Source organism: Anthonomus grandis, chromosome 12, assembly GCF_022605725.1.
Source record: "Anthonomus grandis grandis chromosome 12, icAntGran1.3, whole genome shotgun sequence".
NCBI classification, from domain to species: domain Eukaryota; kingdom Metazoa; phylum Arthropoda; class Insecta; order Coleoptera; family Curculionidae; genus Anthonomus; species Anthonomus grandis.
The window spans coordinates 4,634,148-4,651,148 of record NC_065557.1 but is presented as its reverse complement, the minus strand read 5'-3'; the positions used below and the strand labels follow the sequence as shown (position 1 = coordinate 4,651,148).

General features: G+C 34.0%; 1 protein-coding gene across 4 annotated transcripts; it reads left to right on the top strand.

The window, feature by feature from the left end:
• Window positions 1-81: 81 nt before the first annotated feature.
• On the top strand, window positions 82-12,496 carry LOC126742937 (ABC transporter F family member 4-like). Of its 4 annotated transcripts, none has more exons than XM_050449821.1 (3): window positions 82-243; window positions 9,719-9,830; window positions 11,927-12,496. In XM_050449821.1, the coding sequence occupies exons 2-3, from the start codon at window positions 9,750-9,752 to the stop codon at window positions 12,152-12,154; spliced, it is 309 nt and encodes a 102-aa protein (XP_050305778.1). In that variant the 5' UTR covers window positions 82-243; window positions 9,719-9,749; the 3' UTR covers window positions 12,155-12,496. The 4 variants fall into 4 exon arrangements, with proteins under 4 accessions (XP_050305778.1, XP_050305776.1, XP_050305780.1 ...); XM_050449819.1 differs by having other exon boundaries at window positions 83-243; window positions 11,924-12,496; XM_050449823.1 differs by lacking the exon at window positions 82-243 and adding an exon at window positions 987-1,005.
• Window positions 12,497-17,001: the final 4,505 nt, after the last annotated feature.

The following is a 17,001-nucleotide window of genomic DNA, read 5'->3' as shown; positions in this document are numbered from 1 at the left end:
GGGCCGACGTTCTTCCCCCACCACCATAACCTTTAGAAGTTGGCGCGCAAATCGGAGCTCTGCGATTGGCCAGAACCTAAGGACCCCATCGTTGGACCAATCAGGACGTGCGTTGCAGCAAACGTCAAAAAGCCAAGCCGACAATAACGACAACAACGCCATTTTGCCCTCGTTCAATCTTCGTGTGTTCCTTGTGGTGTGCGCGTCTCTTCGTCCAACTTAATCCAACCCCTCATCTGTATTGTAAGTATTTTTTATATTAATTTTTATTTAATTTTTTCATTTTATCGTTTATTTAATGGTTTATCGTAAAAAATGAGGGTGTAATTACGCCTCGAAGGCCTCGAGCCTTTTTATACCCGTGCGTGCAAAATGGCTGTCCTTGATTAGTGCATACACCCCGACGGCGTCTTGTTTTGCATCATCCAAGATCAATTATCGCTAAAAGGAAAATAACAAAAAAAATTATTTAATTAAAAACATAACCTTGCCGGCTTTTTATTGTTCCTTTCTTCATTCTTTAGATATATGGCGCCAAATCAGCATACGCGAGAACAAAGAGAGGAGCTTGGCTTGGGCCGATTTATTATTCAGTTTTCGCTTTTGCTTAATTTCTTCGTTCCTCTCTACCTCAAGTTGGGCGTTGGTTTCTAGTTATTTCTGTGTTATTTTTTTTTTATTAAAATCTCTATTTTTTTTTATTAAATTAAATTCGTGTGTCGGACCTCCCTTCCACTCTCACCCTAACGAGTCAATAACGGTAAAATTAACATTTAATAATACAAATGTGTTATAAAATTTTAAAAAAAAACCGTTAATTTGTTTATATGACGCCACCAAGCGTGGGTGGGAGAGGGAGGGAAAGCGTCCAAGATGGCCTCCGTTGTTTTCAAAATGGCCGCCGCCAAGGGCTTCTGGGAAATTCTGACCAAAACGCTTCGATAATGTGTAAATGAATTTATTAGTTAAACCAAGGGAAATTGTGCGTAAATTCCAGCAGTGCAGGTAAATTCTCTTTTTATACCAACATTTTGAAATATTCAAATAATTACCCAGAGGTTGTTCGATAAGATACTTCAATGGGTTTCCCTTGGTAGTGGTCATAAACTGGGTGGTTAATTTTTTTTATTTATTCATCTACGGTTCATCCATTTACAATACAAAGTTATCAAAAGTAGCTTAGCTTATATCTAGGCTAAAATCATAAATACACATATCCATATACATACAAGTACATTTAAAATCCTGAAACATCACAAACACCTTTAAACTTTAAATAAAATATTAAAATACCTAGATTAAAAGAAGAGGTTGAATATCACACAGTATGCGAAACATCACAAGTTATTTTTCAATATACACTTACAAGACGGCCTTATGCAAAAAACCTTGTAGGGACTCATTTTCTCGCCCATAATTCGTTGACTGGAAGGGGATATTGAAGATGCAAGCGAAGACCAAGCAGAGATTTTGCTTGGTCTCAACATTAAAGTTTATGTTGCCCAGAATCTCAGGACAATCTATACGAGAATTGAGCACACCATGTAGAGCTTCTCAGGTGGTAGAGTGGTGTGACAATCATGCTCTGAAGCTAAATGCTGATAAAACCGGGCTACTGACATTCTCCAAAACTTTACCTCAAAATTCCCTACTACTAAAGTTTGAAAAAAAGTCTCTTTGAGAGGTAACTTCCTTAAAATTCCTTGGTATACAAATGGACTCCTGTCTTACATGGATCCCACACATAGACACTCTTGGCAAAAAACTAAATAGTTTCTGCGCGTTAATAAGGCGTCTACGAGAAGAGCTTTCCCTAAATTGTCTAAAGCAACTTTACTATGCATCGGTCCAATTTCTAATCACTTATAGTGTGATGTTTTGGGGATCTTCAACTGACGCCGTGTCAGTCTTGTAGGACTTATTTTACTAAGCTTTGTCTACTCACTGTTCCAGCTCTGTACATTCTTATGTTAGCTGTTTTTGCAAAGAAACACCTGCATCTTTTTCAAAGTAATGAAGATTATTATGCTGAGGGTATGTCTATTGTGACAAGGGGGAGAGCTGAATTGAGTGTCTCAACAAGATCTCCTGCCTTTGCTGCTATTAAAACATATAATAGATTACCTCTCGCCCTAAGGCAAGAGAAAAATATCATCATGTTTAGGAAAGACACTGCAAGGTATCTGTTGGGCAAGTGTATCTATAGTTTCGATTTACAATTTTAAATGTGTGTATTATGATAAATATTAAGGGTTTATTTACTAATTTATTTATCTTCATAATGTATCATACTTGAGATACAAGTGGTAAGGTAATGCACCCAATTATTATGTCCAACATTATCTTTTTGCTCTTACTATTTTTATTAGCAGTATGTACTGTGTAGATGTTATCAAATTTTAATTTTGTTTGTATGGTGACGTTGCTATTGTCTATTTTAATTAGATCTTGAAAGCAATAAAGAAATTATATATGTTTATAGTACGAACCAAAGAGCAATATAAAATGTTTATAGTATTTACTGAAAGACCCACTGTAAGGCGCTGAACAAGGCCCAATGGCTGGCATAGCTTTGACGACCATATTGTGGAAATGTGGTGTAAAAGAAAGTTTAGAATCAATAGTTATATGGAGATCCTTAACTTTGTCTGGTCTTGAGAGAGAAATGCCATTCAACCACTTTAAAGTATCTGAATACATAACTCCAGTCCTATGCCTAAACATATGCAACCATACATTTCTTAGTTATTCATTATTGATGCATAAGTCCCTGTCTACACATAAATAAATTTTAGTACAATTTTCTGACCGAACCTTTTTTACTGACTCCTTGTTGGGCAGAATTAAAATAGTTGAATATTGGATCTCATCAGCATTACCAATTGGTACAGTTGTGTCACTGGGGTCTATAATGAATCTCCATCTGTTTCTGTTGTATATCAATAAAGTTCCGACTCACATGTCAATGTTTAAAGTCATCCAGTATGTTGATGATACCACCCTTCTTAGCTATGATAAAGACTTCCAGAACTTCAAGTGGCTGCGGCTTTAACAACTGATGATTTCCAAACATGGTTTGCCAATAATAATTTATGTGTCAGTCAATGTTATGTACGAGGCATGTCATATGATGTTTCTTTGCATTTATTTATTAGAAAAACTTTGCAAACATATCAGAGTAATTACATGTAAACAGGATATAAAACAAAACTAACTTAAATAGAATAGGGATCAAACCAGAGACCACTGGATCCGAAGTCCAAAGCATATATCTAATTCAAATTCAAATATGCTTTATTGTTTGAACAAAAAATTGTTGTAAACAAAGCTTCACCTAATCCTAAAGAGACAGAGTTACAAGGTTAAAATTATATTTAAAAATACAAGTTACAATGACGGATCAAAGTTAAACAGTTAAAATTTACATTTTTTTTTTTTTTTAATTAATAAAATCAACTATATCTAACTTTTCTTAACTAAGTACAGTTCAACATCTAGGGTTAAAAAAAGAAAAACATTTGAAACAAACAGGTTAGGAAAAGAGCTAGGTCGCCCTTAATTAATTAAAATCTGATTGTCGTTGAAATATTCAGCCACAGAGTAATCAGCTCGACCACTCAGAAATCTCCTCAAGAGAAACTTAAATTTGATGAGAGATTTTGCCCCTCTAATGTCCTCTGGTAGGTGGTTAAAGATTTTTATACCTTCATAAAAAATTGATCTCTTTAGCAAGGCAGATGTTGGAATGGGAAGCCGCAAATTATTCCGCTGACGAGTGACATATCGTGGATTCTGTAGGACAAACCTGTATTGATGGGAGAAAATAATGTATGTATAGGCAGTAGATTGTAAGAATGCCCTCCCTGATAAAATATGGTCGGCATGATTCCCTAGGTGATATCCCGCATATATAACGCACAGCACGTTTCTGTAGAACAAACAACATCTGTAGAAGATAGTTGCTTGCACTACCCCAAAAGCAGACACCATACCTGAGATGGGACTCAATCAGGGAAAAGTACACGGCTCTCCCAATCCCCATGCCAAGCTCCCGACAGGTCACCCTAACAGCAAAACAACCCGCAGAAACCCTATTGCTGAGACTCCGTATATGGTCCTCAAACTTAAGTTCCTTGTCAATCACCAGACCCAAAAACTTATTGTTAGAATAAGGCGGGACAGGGCAGTTAGCAATAAGAATATTATCAAGACTACGATTATTTGTAAAACAAATTAGTTTGGTCTTCTCTGGATTTAATGATAGTAAATTTGCCCTGAACCACTCATATATAAGTTGAAGATCAGCCAACATGGCTATTCTCAAAGAGTCGTTATCATACCCATGCCAGAGAACGGTGGTGTCGTCAGCAAAAAGCGTGAACTTTCCCTGGATATTAAGTCGGACGAGGTCATTAATATATAGGAGAAAAAGTATTGGTCCCAGTACCGACCCTTGAGGTACTCCCCAGGCAACAGATTGTTATTCAGAATACTCCGACCCCACACACACTCTCTGACGACGACCCTTTAAATATGAACAAAACCAACTCGCCGCCAAGCCCCTAAAACCATAGTGGAAGAGCTTCCGCAGCAGAACCTCGTGACTGACGCAGTCGAAGGCTTTCGACAAGTCACAAAACACAGCAGCGGAAACTCCACCACCGTTAATCTGACAGTAGACATCACTCATAAAGTTAAACATTGCGTCATTTGTGTTTTTATTTTCTTGAAAGCCAAACTGAGAACCACTAAGAATAATCTTTGATTTTAAATAAGACATCACACGTTTTTTAACCAATTTTTCAATAATCTTTGAAAGTGTGGACAGAAGGGATATTGGTCTAAAGTTTGAAGGTTCAGCGAGGCTGCCCGTCTTATGAATTGGGATAACCTTAGCAGATTTTAGGCAAGCGGGAAAGGTGCCTATAACCCATGATGCATTTATAGCTTCAACAAGGACACTCGAGAGATGTCCGGCATGTTCAGGAGTATTTTGGCAGATAGGCCATCCTCCCTGGCTGAGTTTTTGTTTTTTATAGAAGTTTATACCTCCTTAAGCTCAACCAAGTCTATAGGTATAAAGAAAAATGATCCTTGAATACTGGTGCTTGATAAATAAGTAAGTGGATCTGTTGTTGGGAAACCCAAATCTTTATGGATTTTATCAGTAATTCCAATAAAAAAGTCATTTATATGACTAGCAGAACTAAAATCTGGGGTGTATTCTTTGAATTGTGGTGAATGTTCCGCTGTGTATGTTGGTCAGTTTGGTAGAAGAATTTCCACTAGGGTGAAAGAACTTTCTTCTTTTCAACAATTATAAAGACATCGATATTAAAGAAACAAAGTCAGCCTTTGCAAATAATCTTTTATCGACTGGTCATAACTTTTTGGTGTCAGATGAAGTAACTATATTACATGAGTGTGGAAAAGGTAAAAAACTAGAACTCTTTAAAAAGCTGGAGATTACAAGAGCTAAGAGAAGCCCAGTATTAAATTGTGTCAATGATATCTTTAATTTCGAACCTAATCTCATTTTCAATAATCTCCAATAAGATTTTAATCTTGTCTCATATAATGTAATTATTCGCATACTACATCAAATTGTTGGACAGCCTTATCTATGACCAAATTTATTTCTATTGTAAGGAGCTGTTGCTCAATCAGCAGCATGGGTTTAGTTCGGGCAGATCTATGATCACTAACTTGTTGATCTATCAGCAGGATCTGTTGGATGCCTTGGAGAGGGGATGTCAGATGGATGTGATTTATACAGACTTCTCCAAGGCTTTTGATAGAGTCAATCACAGAATCTTGCAGGAGAAACTTAGTGTGTTTGGTTTCTCCAATCATAGTTGCCTGGTTCACAAGATCTTGTCAGGCCGGACTCAGCAGGTTAGATGGGTAATGCTAGATCCAGCAATATCAATGTATGTTCTGGCATACCTCAGGGTGGACACTGCTCACCATGACTCTTTAACATTTTCATTAATGATATAGCTACATGTTTTGAAAATAGTGTCTTTTTATTGTTTGCAGATGACCTGAAATTTTATAGAGTAATCCAGACTCCCAAAGACCAAATTTTGTTACAGAATGACCTGAATAGGCTAAATGATTGGTGTGTCAACAATATCTTATTCTTAAACATAAAGAAATGTAATTATATTAGTTTTCACAAAAGAAGTAAAAAAGTTGTAGCATCATACAATATAGAGGGAAGCCCTGTTCAGTATTCTAATACAATCAAGGATCTTGGCATTTAAGAGAGTGTACATGTCTTTGGTGGTTTCTTTATTGGAGTATGGCTCAATGATATGGTCCCCCTATTACATGAACAGCTGCCTGGCCCTTGAGAGGATTCAGAATAAGTTTTTAAGATTTTGTCTATTTAAATTAAATTTGGAAATACCGAACAATCATGTTTATGATGATGCACAGGAAGTGCTGGCTATGACAACATTGAGAGAAAGATGTATTCGTGGTGATTTAACCTTTGTATTTAAGCTTCTTAATAGTCTGATTGTATGCCCCGACCTTCTCGGTAGAATTAGCTTCGGTGTCCCTTCAAGACTCTTGAGACGAAACCGACTATTTGCTTTGCCTTTTCACACTCAACTATGCCACTCACTCCCCTATCGAAAGAACCTTAAATATTATCAACCGTGAGGATATTGAAGTTGTGGGCATTGGCTTGTCTAGTTTTAGGAATCAAATTAGAGATATTGTGTAAACTCTTCTGTTGATTTTATGTTGGTTTGCTTGTAAAAACATATTTGTATTTTAGCTATTTTAAGTTATGGTTAGATGTAACTATTGAACTTTGTAATATTGTTTTTTTTGTAATGGGGTTGATCCCGTCTATTAAGTAAATAAATTACCTCGATTTGGCGACAAGGTATATGCTTCAGACTTCGGATCCAGTGGTCTCTGGTTCGATCCCTATTAAATTAAAACATTTTTTTGTAAAAAGCTTTTTTATAACTTAAATAGAGACTACAATATTCACTATATAAAATAAAACTTTCTTTTTTTTTGTATTGCATTCTAAACCATGCACACATTGCACACCAAACCACCAAATCCTTTTGCCTTAATATTAAATATGTCAATATCTTCCAAGACATTATTTATTTATTTATTTCATTATTCGTAATATTACACATAGTGCTTTTACAAGTCAATATAAACAGTAATATATAAAATGCAGTTTCATGATTTAAAACTTAAGTAATGAATAAAAATTATATACGCACATATACAGTAACATTCTAAAATTTATATATAATTAAAATCTACAGAGACTCAATTTAAAAATACTTATAATAGACACACAACATTTATAAAACAGTTAAATTAGGTCATTAAAATTGTTATTTATGTACTCTTCAAATGAATAAAAAGACTTTTTTAATAAATAGTTTTTAATTTTTTTAATAAAAGCTTGTTCATTAAGTTCCCTAACCTGCAATGGTAACACATTATAGAAACAAATCCCATGATAAACAGTTCCTCTGCGGGTTCTCCCAAGCCTGCGAAATTCTGGCAAAATATTCAGACTGTTTCGAGTTGAATACCGATGTATATTACTGTGTGTTAAATATGATGGTAGATTATTTTTTATAAAAGTCAAACATTGCAAGATGAATACACATGGAAAAGTGAGGATGCCAAGTTTAGAATAATAGTGTCGACAACAGTCACGGTGCCCCAAACAAGTCATAGCCCTTATGCACCTGCGCTGTAAACCAAATATCTTTTCCCCATGAGTGGAGTGACCCCAGTTCAGCACAGCATATGACATAACGGAGCTAAAGCAACCATGATAAGCCAACAACAAAACTTCCCTTGATATAGAGGTGGATAGATTTCTTATTAGAAAGGTTATTTTTGATAACTTAGATGCCAGCTGAATAATGTGGTTTTCCCAAATGAGACCAGAGTCAAGAACTTTACAGATTTATCCTGTGGCAGATCTATTTGAGAGTTTCGAAGTGAAAAATTTAGATGCTGTGTTTTTGAAGCATTAAGGTTTAGTTTGTTTGCTACAAACCATTCCCTCATTTTACTCTCTATTTCCTCTGTACTGGCGATTTTCTGTTTTGCCGGGTGATGATGCTGGAGCAGAGTAGTGTCATCAGCAAACAGAATCAACTTATGCTCATGTGTAAAATAAGGCAAGTCATTTACATAAATAAGGAATAAGAGTGGGCCTAGAACGGATCCCTGTGGTACTCCATGATGTAATGGCTGTTTATCAGATACACTAGCATTGTATGACACATATTGGAGTCGGCCACACAGGTATGACCTGACAAAGGCAATGCTCTCTGAATGAAAGTTGTAGTAACAGAGCTTGCTTAATAAAATTTCATAAGATACACAGTCAAAGGCTTTTGTCAGGTCAAAGAATGAAGCATAGGTGTCGAAACCCTTTTCCAGACCCCTTGATAAAAAATCCACCAAACTCTCAATAGCCAATGCAGTTGACCTGCTACTCCTGAAACCAAACTGACCCTGCACAAGGAGATTGTTATTTTCAAAATGTTGGTACATTAATTGATCCTTTATGAGTGACTCCAGAATCTTTGAGAAAATTGGCAACAGTGATATTGGTCGGTAGTATGACACATCATCATCTGAACCTTTGTTTTTGTATATTGGTATCACTTTAGTCACCTTATAGGATTTAGGAAAAATGTTTTCTTTTATGCAGGCATTTAAGAGATTTGTCAATGGATAAATGATAATATTTTTAATCGTTTTAATGAGTTTAATGTTAAAATCAAAACAGTCTTTGCTCTTTTTATTTTTAAGTGAGTTTATTTTATCTCTAACCACATTGAAAGTCACCTTATGAAATTTAAAAGAGTCAGTGGTAAATCTACCAGGAGTTAAAAATTCAGAAAAATTGTTTGTGGTTGTAGGTAATTCTGAGACTATACTTTCTGCAATGTTAACAAAAAAGGTATTAAAAGTTTGAGCAGTTTGATTTTTTGAAGAAATAGATGTAGCATTTTTTGAACTAATTAAACTCCACATTGCTGCCTGCTTGTTTTCCAAGCTCCTAATAAAGTTGTCATTTGCAGCTTTTTTGGCTTTGCACAGCTCTCCCTGATAGGACTTTTTATACTGAGTTAACTCTTGCTTAGAAACCATAGTAGAGTGCTGCAAATGAATACCATATAGTGCTCGTAACCTTTCCCTCATGTTCCTAAGATGTTCATTAAACCATGAAGGTTTGTTTTCTTTAGGGCCTGATTTAAAGATTTTAGATTTAATAAGGAAACTTTCCTCCATAGCAGTGTTATCCTATTAAACCAGTGAAGGTTTCACATCTGCTGTTTATATCTTGGTTGGTATTGAGAATGGAGTTAAAGTTAATTGATTCGACAGCATTGTAAAAATTAAACAAACCTCTGTCCACGATTGGCCTGTAATTCAAATCCATTAATACAAATACATAACCTAATATTTATTGGAGACATATTACAATTATTTAAATAGAATAAATCTTCATGAGTTATTCTTAATTAGCTAGGAAAACTATTTTGAATAGTACCCTATCCCCACTGTTTAGATTACTGATTATTAGTAATATGTTCTTGAAATCTTATATACATACATTGACAAATGGACTAATTGATCTAAAGACTCACTTATGTACTCGTATATTTGTACACATTGGATTTGATTTAGTCATATTTTTTCGTTTCAGACGTGTGGTGTGTGTCCCACTTTAGTTAAATATGTCTGACGAGGAAGTCCAAACTAAGGCACCATCAAAGAGGGGCCGTAAACCGAACCCAGAAAAGGCCGCTGCTAAGAAGGTAAGAAATTCCCTTTGAGAGACAATTTTTTTACCATTAAAGTTGGGACAAATTAAATCTTTAGTTAAGAGAAAGAAAGAAAGAAAGAAAATGTGCTATATTACGTAAGACAACAAAATCTTGTGTACAAGCATCCTAAAAACTAAAAAATTCCAAATTCACGTTAAATTTCAAACAAACATAACTTCTAAAACACTTTACCATAAAATTTACACACATTACCAAAATTAATCATAACAAAACAGATTGAGAAAAAAAAGCATCTTTTTGATAAATTTCATTAAAAAATAAGTAAAGCTGTCAATAAAACAGAATTTAGAAGAAGTAAATTACATTATTTAACAGGAAACAAAACTAAAACACTAAAATGTCAGAGCACAAGTTAAAAGGTATCATTAAAAAAATCGTCAAGGCTATAATATGCCCTGGATAATAAAAGTGATTTTAATTCCTTTTTGAATCTCTTAACTTCCAAAATTTGTCTGATACATAGAGGAACATGATTGTAAATTTTTTTGCTGAGGTATATAAGTGAGTTCTTCGTGATGAGGGATTCTTATTTAAATTAATTTTTAATTCACCGCTTTTTGCAGTAAAAGAATGCAAAAAAATTATTTTCGAATATTAGTCTTTCCTAAATATAATTTTTTAAATTGTTTTCTGGATAACATTAAGTTGCTACAACACATTGTTGACCAGCCCAGATAAAGATACCATAAGTTACGAAGGACTCAACCAGTGATTTATAAATTATCAGCAGTAGTTTTCTATTTAGAAATTCTTGTAGTGTATGTATAAGAGCTCTAACTTTTTTTGTTACAAACTATATGTGTTCTTGCCAATTTGAAGTATTCTATGGTTTTTATTTCCTTAAAATCTTCTCTTTTTATGCTTTGGTATCAACGAAATTGATAGAGAAACAAATTATGTATATTTGTTTTTTTTATACTAAGGGAAAGTACTACTTTCTATTAATTTCAGAGACATGGCAGTCAGTATACCTGTAGAATAAATAATTGAGGAAATAAATCTTGATGTATCTGGCAAATTACAAAAGAGATTAAGGGTTTAGATTGTGCACAATAAAAAAATTTATGAATAACAGTTGATGAAACTGTAGTATACAATGTAATACAAATGCAATAGATCATAAATTATGATTTAAAGAACACATCACTACAAAACTTAAAATACCCTATTCAACCCTAAAAAATGCTTTATCCACACAGACATTACTCAAACAAGAAAAAGATTATGCGAATCCTTAGTCTTATCTGACTTTAACTTTTGTGACTCAATTTATGGCCCATGCCTTGATAATGAAACAAAACGTCGAATTCAAGTTGTTCAAAACTCCTGTCTAAGATTCATTTTTGGTATACGAAGATGCAACAGCATTACTTATAAACTTAAAGATGTAAAATGGTTAGATATGGCAACATGTAGAAAGCTACATTCAGTTTCTTTTTATTATAAAATTTTAAAAAATCGCACCCCTTACTACCTCTTTAATAAAATTTAACTTTAGCACATCACGTAAACCTAAGACAAAGATATCTTGTTGACATTCCAAGACATCGAGGGAAATTTTTAAATCATCTTTTTCCCACAATGCTGCCAACCTGATAAATAAGTATAAAATTTGTGATTTAACGTTGTCGGTCCGCTCATTTAGAAATTCAATTTGGAAAAAAATGTTTGTTTAATATGTAACCTATTTAATCATACAATATGTGACTTAACACTGCATTTATAGTGTCATCTCTTCTTTACGCCTTTTTTTCTTTCTCCCTCTTTATTTTGTAAATATGTATATATAATTATAAAAAAAATAAATAAACAGTTTACTTTGTGGCTTCAACAGCCCCTACTTAATCGTTAGGATGAATTATATTATTATTATTTCTTTTACAGCAATGTAAATATTAAATTGTTCATTGTATTGGGAATTAATAAACGTTATTTTTATTAGGAATTTCCTGTTAGACAAAGTTTGGTAAATAAATAAATAATTAACCATGTACACAATAAATATTTCCGTGACTATGATTTCGATTTGAACGAAAGAAATATTAATTTATAATTTTAATCAGCAGGTAGCTGCTAAAAATGAGATCGAAGATGAACCTCCGGTAAAACGTGGTCGTGGAAGACCAAAAGGAACCGGAAAGAAACCGGCCGCGACAGCAAAGACCAACGGAACAACAGCCGCTAAAGGCAAACGCGGAAGAAAGAAAAAGGAAGAGAAGAAAGAGGACAGCTCCGCCGAAGAGGAAGAGAACGGCAAAAGTAGCGAAAACGAGGAGGACGAGGACGACGACTAGATTATTACCGATTAGTACGATTTGTTCCTAAAAATGTTCATGTGAAACCGTGTTCACAACCACATCGTTTCGTCACGAGAGTCATTTTTCTCATTTCTTTTATTATTATTATTATTATTTAGGAACAGACGGAGTGTAATTTTAGGTTGTAAGTTAGGTTTTTTTTTTATCTAAGTACTGATAAACTTTCAGATTTCTCTCTTACATTTAAGTGTTTAAGGCTTACTATGAGATTTCTACCTGAATAAGAACGTTCGAAAAAAAAGATCTTTTGTCCCATTTGGATTTCCAAAATTTTTGTAAATATAATTTATGGCCTTTGAATAAATCGATTTTGGAATAGTTGTTTGTGTTTTTTTTTTATTAAATTGATTCCTCTGTTACCTGTTTCTATTTATTTATTTATTTATCTTCCAGAGCTCAATTATAGGACAATACTAGCAACGATAAATTATAACACAATAGACTAACAAAAAAAAAAAGTTATTCAACAGAGCTAGAATTGGAAACTTGTAGTATGTAGATGAGAAAAAGGCGACAAGATTGCAACGTCGCTCGATCGCGTTTTTGACACGAGTAATCTTTACCAGTGACGTCGTCACAAAATATTTGGATTATGCTTTAAATTATAAACAAAACAATTACCGTTAATATTAGAGTTTTCGAAGATGCAAAAAATGTAAACGTTATCTTAACCGCTTTTATCTTGTTGTTTTATTCAATTGATGGCTCTGCTACGAGGCAATTTGCCAGCACGATTTGAGGTTCGGGAAAACCGTCGGGTATGTACTCTGTTCCCCGAATCGACACTTTCACTATATTAAATTATCAATCGCAATAGAAACTTTTCAATGCACGATGTCGCATCCGGCCTGGTTACCGGCGTGAATAGGATCAGTTACCACCGGCAAGGCGTAGGGAAGGGTCTGGGAGAGGGATTTAAAGGATAAGACGGAAAAACAACCACGTGTTGATGGGATGAAGGATAACGCGGAAGTGTAATAAGAACTTTCACAAAGTTTAATTCTGAAATGCACGTTGTATTAACGGCAAGGGGTCAAGGAAAGGAATCCGTAGGATAGGAAACGACGAGAACGACCACGTGTTGACTGGGTGAAGGATGACGCGGAAGTGCGTTTTTAACTTATTCGTTTCCTTTGTGATTATTACTCCCAAAATTTTCTAACCCCATTTGGTCTACAATATTATATCTCATTATTTTTAAAAATTGGAAAGCACCTAAAGTTAGAATATGATTGAGAATTTTGCGGCTCTAGAATCGGACAAAAATTATATGATGTTCTATTTTGCTGGATAATAAGGATTATTTGCTAGGATGTCCATTAGAAGTATTTGGTCATCCTCCTCATTAAATCTGACCTTACTTCTCTTAAAATTTGTCAAGACACTGGAATTTAGATTTGGGTTGGTCGTGGTCATTGTTATGCAAAATAAAATAAAACACAAATTAAGTTTTACTGCTTTAGACGAAAGGAGACTAAATAAACCAATTATTATTATTTGACAATAGTCTAAACAAGGGATAGATAAAATAGGGATATACGATAAATGACACTTCAAATGTCATACACGTCAATTAGTGGTTACCGGTGATACTTTTTAATGGTTGCGAAAACTGTCTATTATATTTAACACTGTATAGGTTTGTTTAACGTACTTGATTAGAGTAAAGGTACTTATCTAATAAAAAGCATTTTTAAGGAAATTAAATATTTTATATTTATTATAGATTTCTTAATAAGTTTTTTTATTATTCTACGTTTATGACGACAGTTGTCCTTTCATATGATGTTATGACAATATCGGTATTTACTACGTGTCCCTTATTTAATACGTGGATAATGTATCACCATCCTTATTTAAACGTATTTGGTTCACTGTTTCTCAAAACCGAATTATTGTGAATAGACTGTCTGTGTTCATGATAGAATAATATATAGAGTTGTTTATTTTTATATAAACCCTTGCTAATTTCAAACCCTCATAAGATCATCTATATTTTGATTCTTATTAATGGTTGTACCACTGTACATAGAAGAAAAATAAAAATATTAAAAAAAAAAAAGTCTTTTTAACTGAATTTGTTAAGTACATACAAGCAAACATTTAAATGAACATCATCATTTTCATGGTATTAGGATTTCTAAGATGTCTTGAATTCTTAACTAAATGTAACTTTCTATTTTATTTTTTAAACATAACCTCCCAAAAACTTTAATTGTTTTATTGCCCTACAATTGGCATACCTGAAATTTGTCAGGTTATGAAAGAGGAAGAGAAGAATAGCTTAACTGTCTGGAAACCTAGGAAATAAATAGTTTCTTCCAGGCAGTTGAGGTTATGAAGAAGAAACAGGTGAATAACTCAACTGCCTTTACAAAATCAATAATTTCTTCAAGGCAGTTGAGGTTATGAAGTAGAAACAGATGAATAACTCAACTGCCTTTAAAAAATCAATAATTTCTTCCAGGCAGTTCGAGTCATGAGAAGAAAAGAGAAAAACTGTGGGCTGTTTAGGTTATGAAAGAGAAAGAGAAGAATAGCGCAACTGCCTGTAAACCAAGCAAATCAATAGTTTCTTCCAGGCAGTTGAGGTTATGAAGGAGAAACAGATGAATAATTCAATAATTTATTCCAGGCAGTTCGAATCATGAGAAAGAAAGAAAAAAACTGTGAGCTGTTTAGGTTATGAAAGAGAAGAATAGCGCAACTGTCTGCAAGCCACGCAAATCAATAGTTTCTTCCGGGCAGTTGAGGTTTTGAAGGAGAAAGAGGTGAATAACTCAATTGCTAATTAAAGAAAAATCAATAATTTCTTCAAGGCAGTTGAGGTTATGAAGGAGAAACAGATGAATAATTCAATAATTTATTCCAGGCAGTTCGAATCATGAGAAAGAAAGAGAAAAACTGTGGGCTGTTTAGGTTATGAAGGAGAGAGAGAAGAATAGCGCAACTGTCTGTAAACCAAGCAAATCAATAGTTTCTTCCAGGCAGTTGAGGTTATGAAGGAGAAAGAGGTGAATAACTCAATTGCTAATTAAAGAAAAATCAATAATTTCTTCAAGGCAGTTAAGGTTATGAAGGAGAAACAGATGAATAATTCAATAATTTATTCCAGGCAGTTCGAATTATGAAAAAGAAAGAGAAGAACTGTGGGCTGTTTAGGTTATGAAGGAGAGAGAGAAGAATAGCGCAACTGTCTGTAAACCAAGCAAATCAATAGTTTCTTCCAGGCAGTTGAGGTTATGAAGGAGAAAGATGTGAATAACTCAATTGCTAGTTAAATAAAAATCAGTAATTTCTTCAAGGCAGTTAAGGTTATGAGGGAGCAACAGATGAATAATTCAATAATTTATTCCAGGCAGTTCGAATCATGAGAAAGAAAGAGAAGAACTGTGGGCTGTTTAGGTTATGAAAGAGAAAGAGAAGAATAGCGCAACTGTCTGTAAGCCAAGCAAATCAATAGTTTCTTCCAGGCAGTTGAGGTTATGAAGGAAAAAAAGGTGAATAACTCAATTGCTAGTTAAATAAAAATCAATAATTTCTTCAAGGCAGTTAAGGTTATGAGGGAGCAACAGATGAATATTTCAATAATTTATTCCAGGCAGTTCGAATCATGAGAAAGAAAGAGAGGAACTGTGGGCTGTTTAGGTTATGAAAGAGAAAGAGAAGAATAGCGCAACTGTCTGTAAATCAAGCAAATCAATAGTTTCTTCCAGGCAGTTGAGGTTATGAAGGAGAAAGAGGTGAATAACTCAATTTCTAATTAAAGAAAAATCAATAATTTCTTCAAGGCAGTTGAGGTTATGAAGGAGAAACAGATGAATAATTCAATAATTTATTCCAGGCAGTTCGAATTATGAGAAAGAAAGAAAAGAACTGTGAGCCGTTTAGGTTATGAAGGAGAAAGAGAAGAATAGCGCAACTGTCTGTAAACCAAGCAAATCAATAGTTTCTTCCAGGCAGTTGAGATTATGAAGGAGAAAGAGATGAATAACTCAATTGCTAATTAGAGAAAAATCAATAATTTTTTCAAGGCAGTTGAGGTTATGAAGGAGTAACAGATGAATAATTCAATAATTTATTCCAGGCAGTTCGAATCATGAGAAAGAAAGAGAAGAACTGTAAGCCGTTTAGGTTATGAAGGAGAAAGAGAAGAACTGTGGACTTTTTAAATTTTTGTAAAGCCTTTGACAGTATCAACACTTTTCCGATCCATTAAAAAATTACTTGCTCGAGCAGAATCCTATTGGTCAGCCGTTCAAATCCGACCAACCAGGATCGCGACATTCTAGCGGGAAATTTAAAATAATTTTCTTGTGGAAAAGCATTTTAAATTTCCCGCTAGAAATTGTGAAGAATCATAATGAAGAACAACGTTTACACGGATGTTTAAATGCGTTTTAGAGCAAACGTTTCTCAAGTGCTTGGAACATGTTTTTATAATCACACAAAAAATCCCGCAGTCTAGGAAATCCATGCAATTACTCATTGAATTTATCTGTTTGTTTATTAGATGTTATGACAATAAAAAACTAAATTCTGCGTAAAATATCGGGAAGGAAATGAAGCATTTCCGAACAAACAATAATGCAGAAAGGGAAATAAATAAATTACAATAACTCTCCTCACATATGACAAACCAAAGATAATTATGCATAAATTTTTGTTTTTAAGGTTGGGCCAATGACTGATTCGCGGAGTATCATTTATTTCCGCCGCCACTATCTGCATATTATTCACCCGTTCAAGTTCAAATTTACACCATAACAATTGACAATAATTATATAGAATAATTACATATGACATTATAACGAGACATTGAT

Coding starts and splice junctions, on each gene's coding strand:
- LOC126742937 (XM_050449819.1), top strand. CDS start 9,750: ATGTCTGACGAGGAAGTCCAAACTAAGGCACCATCAAAGAGGGGCCGT. Junction 9,831..11,923: donor AAAAGGCCGCTGCTAAGAAG/GTAAGAAATTCC, acceptor AATTTTAATCAG/CAGGTAGCTGCTAAAAATGA.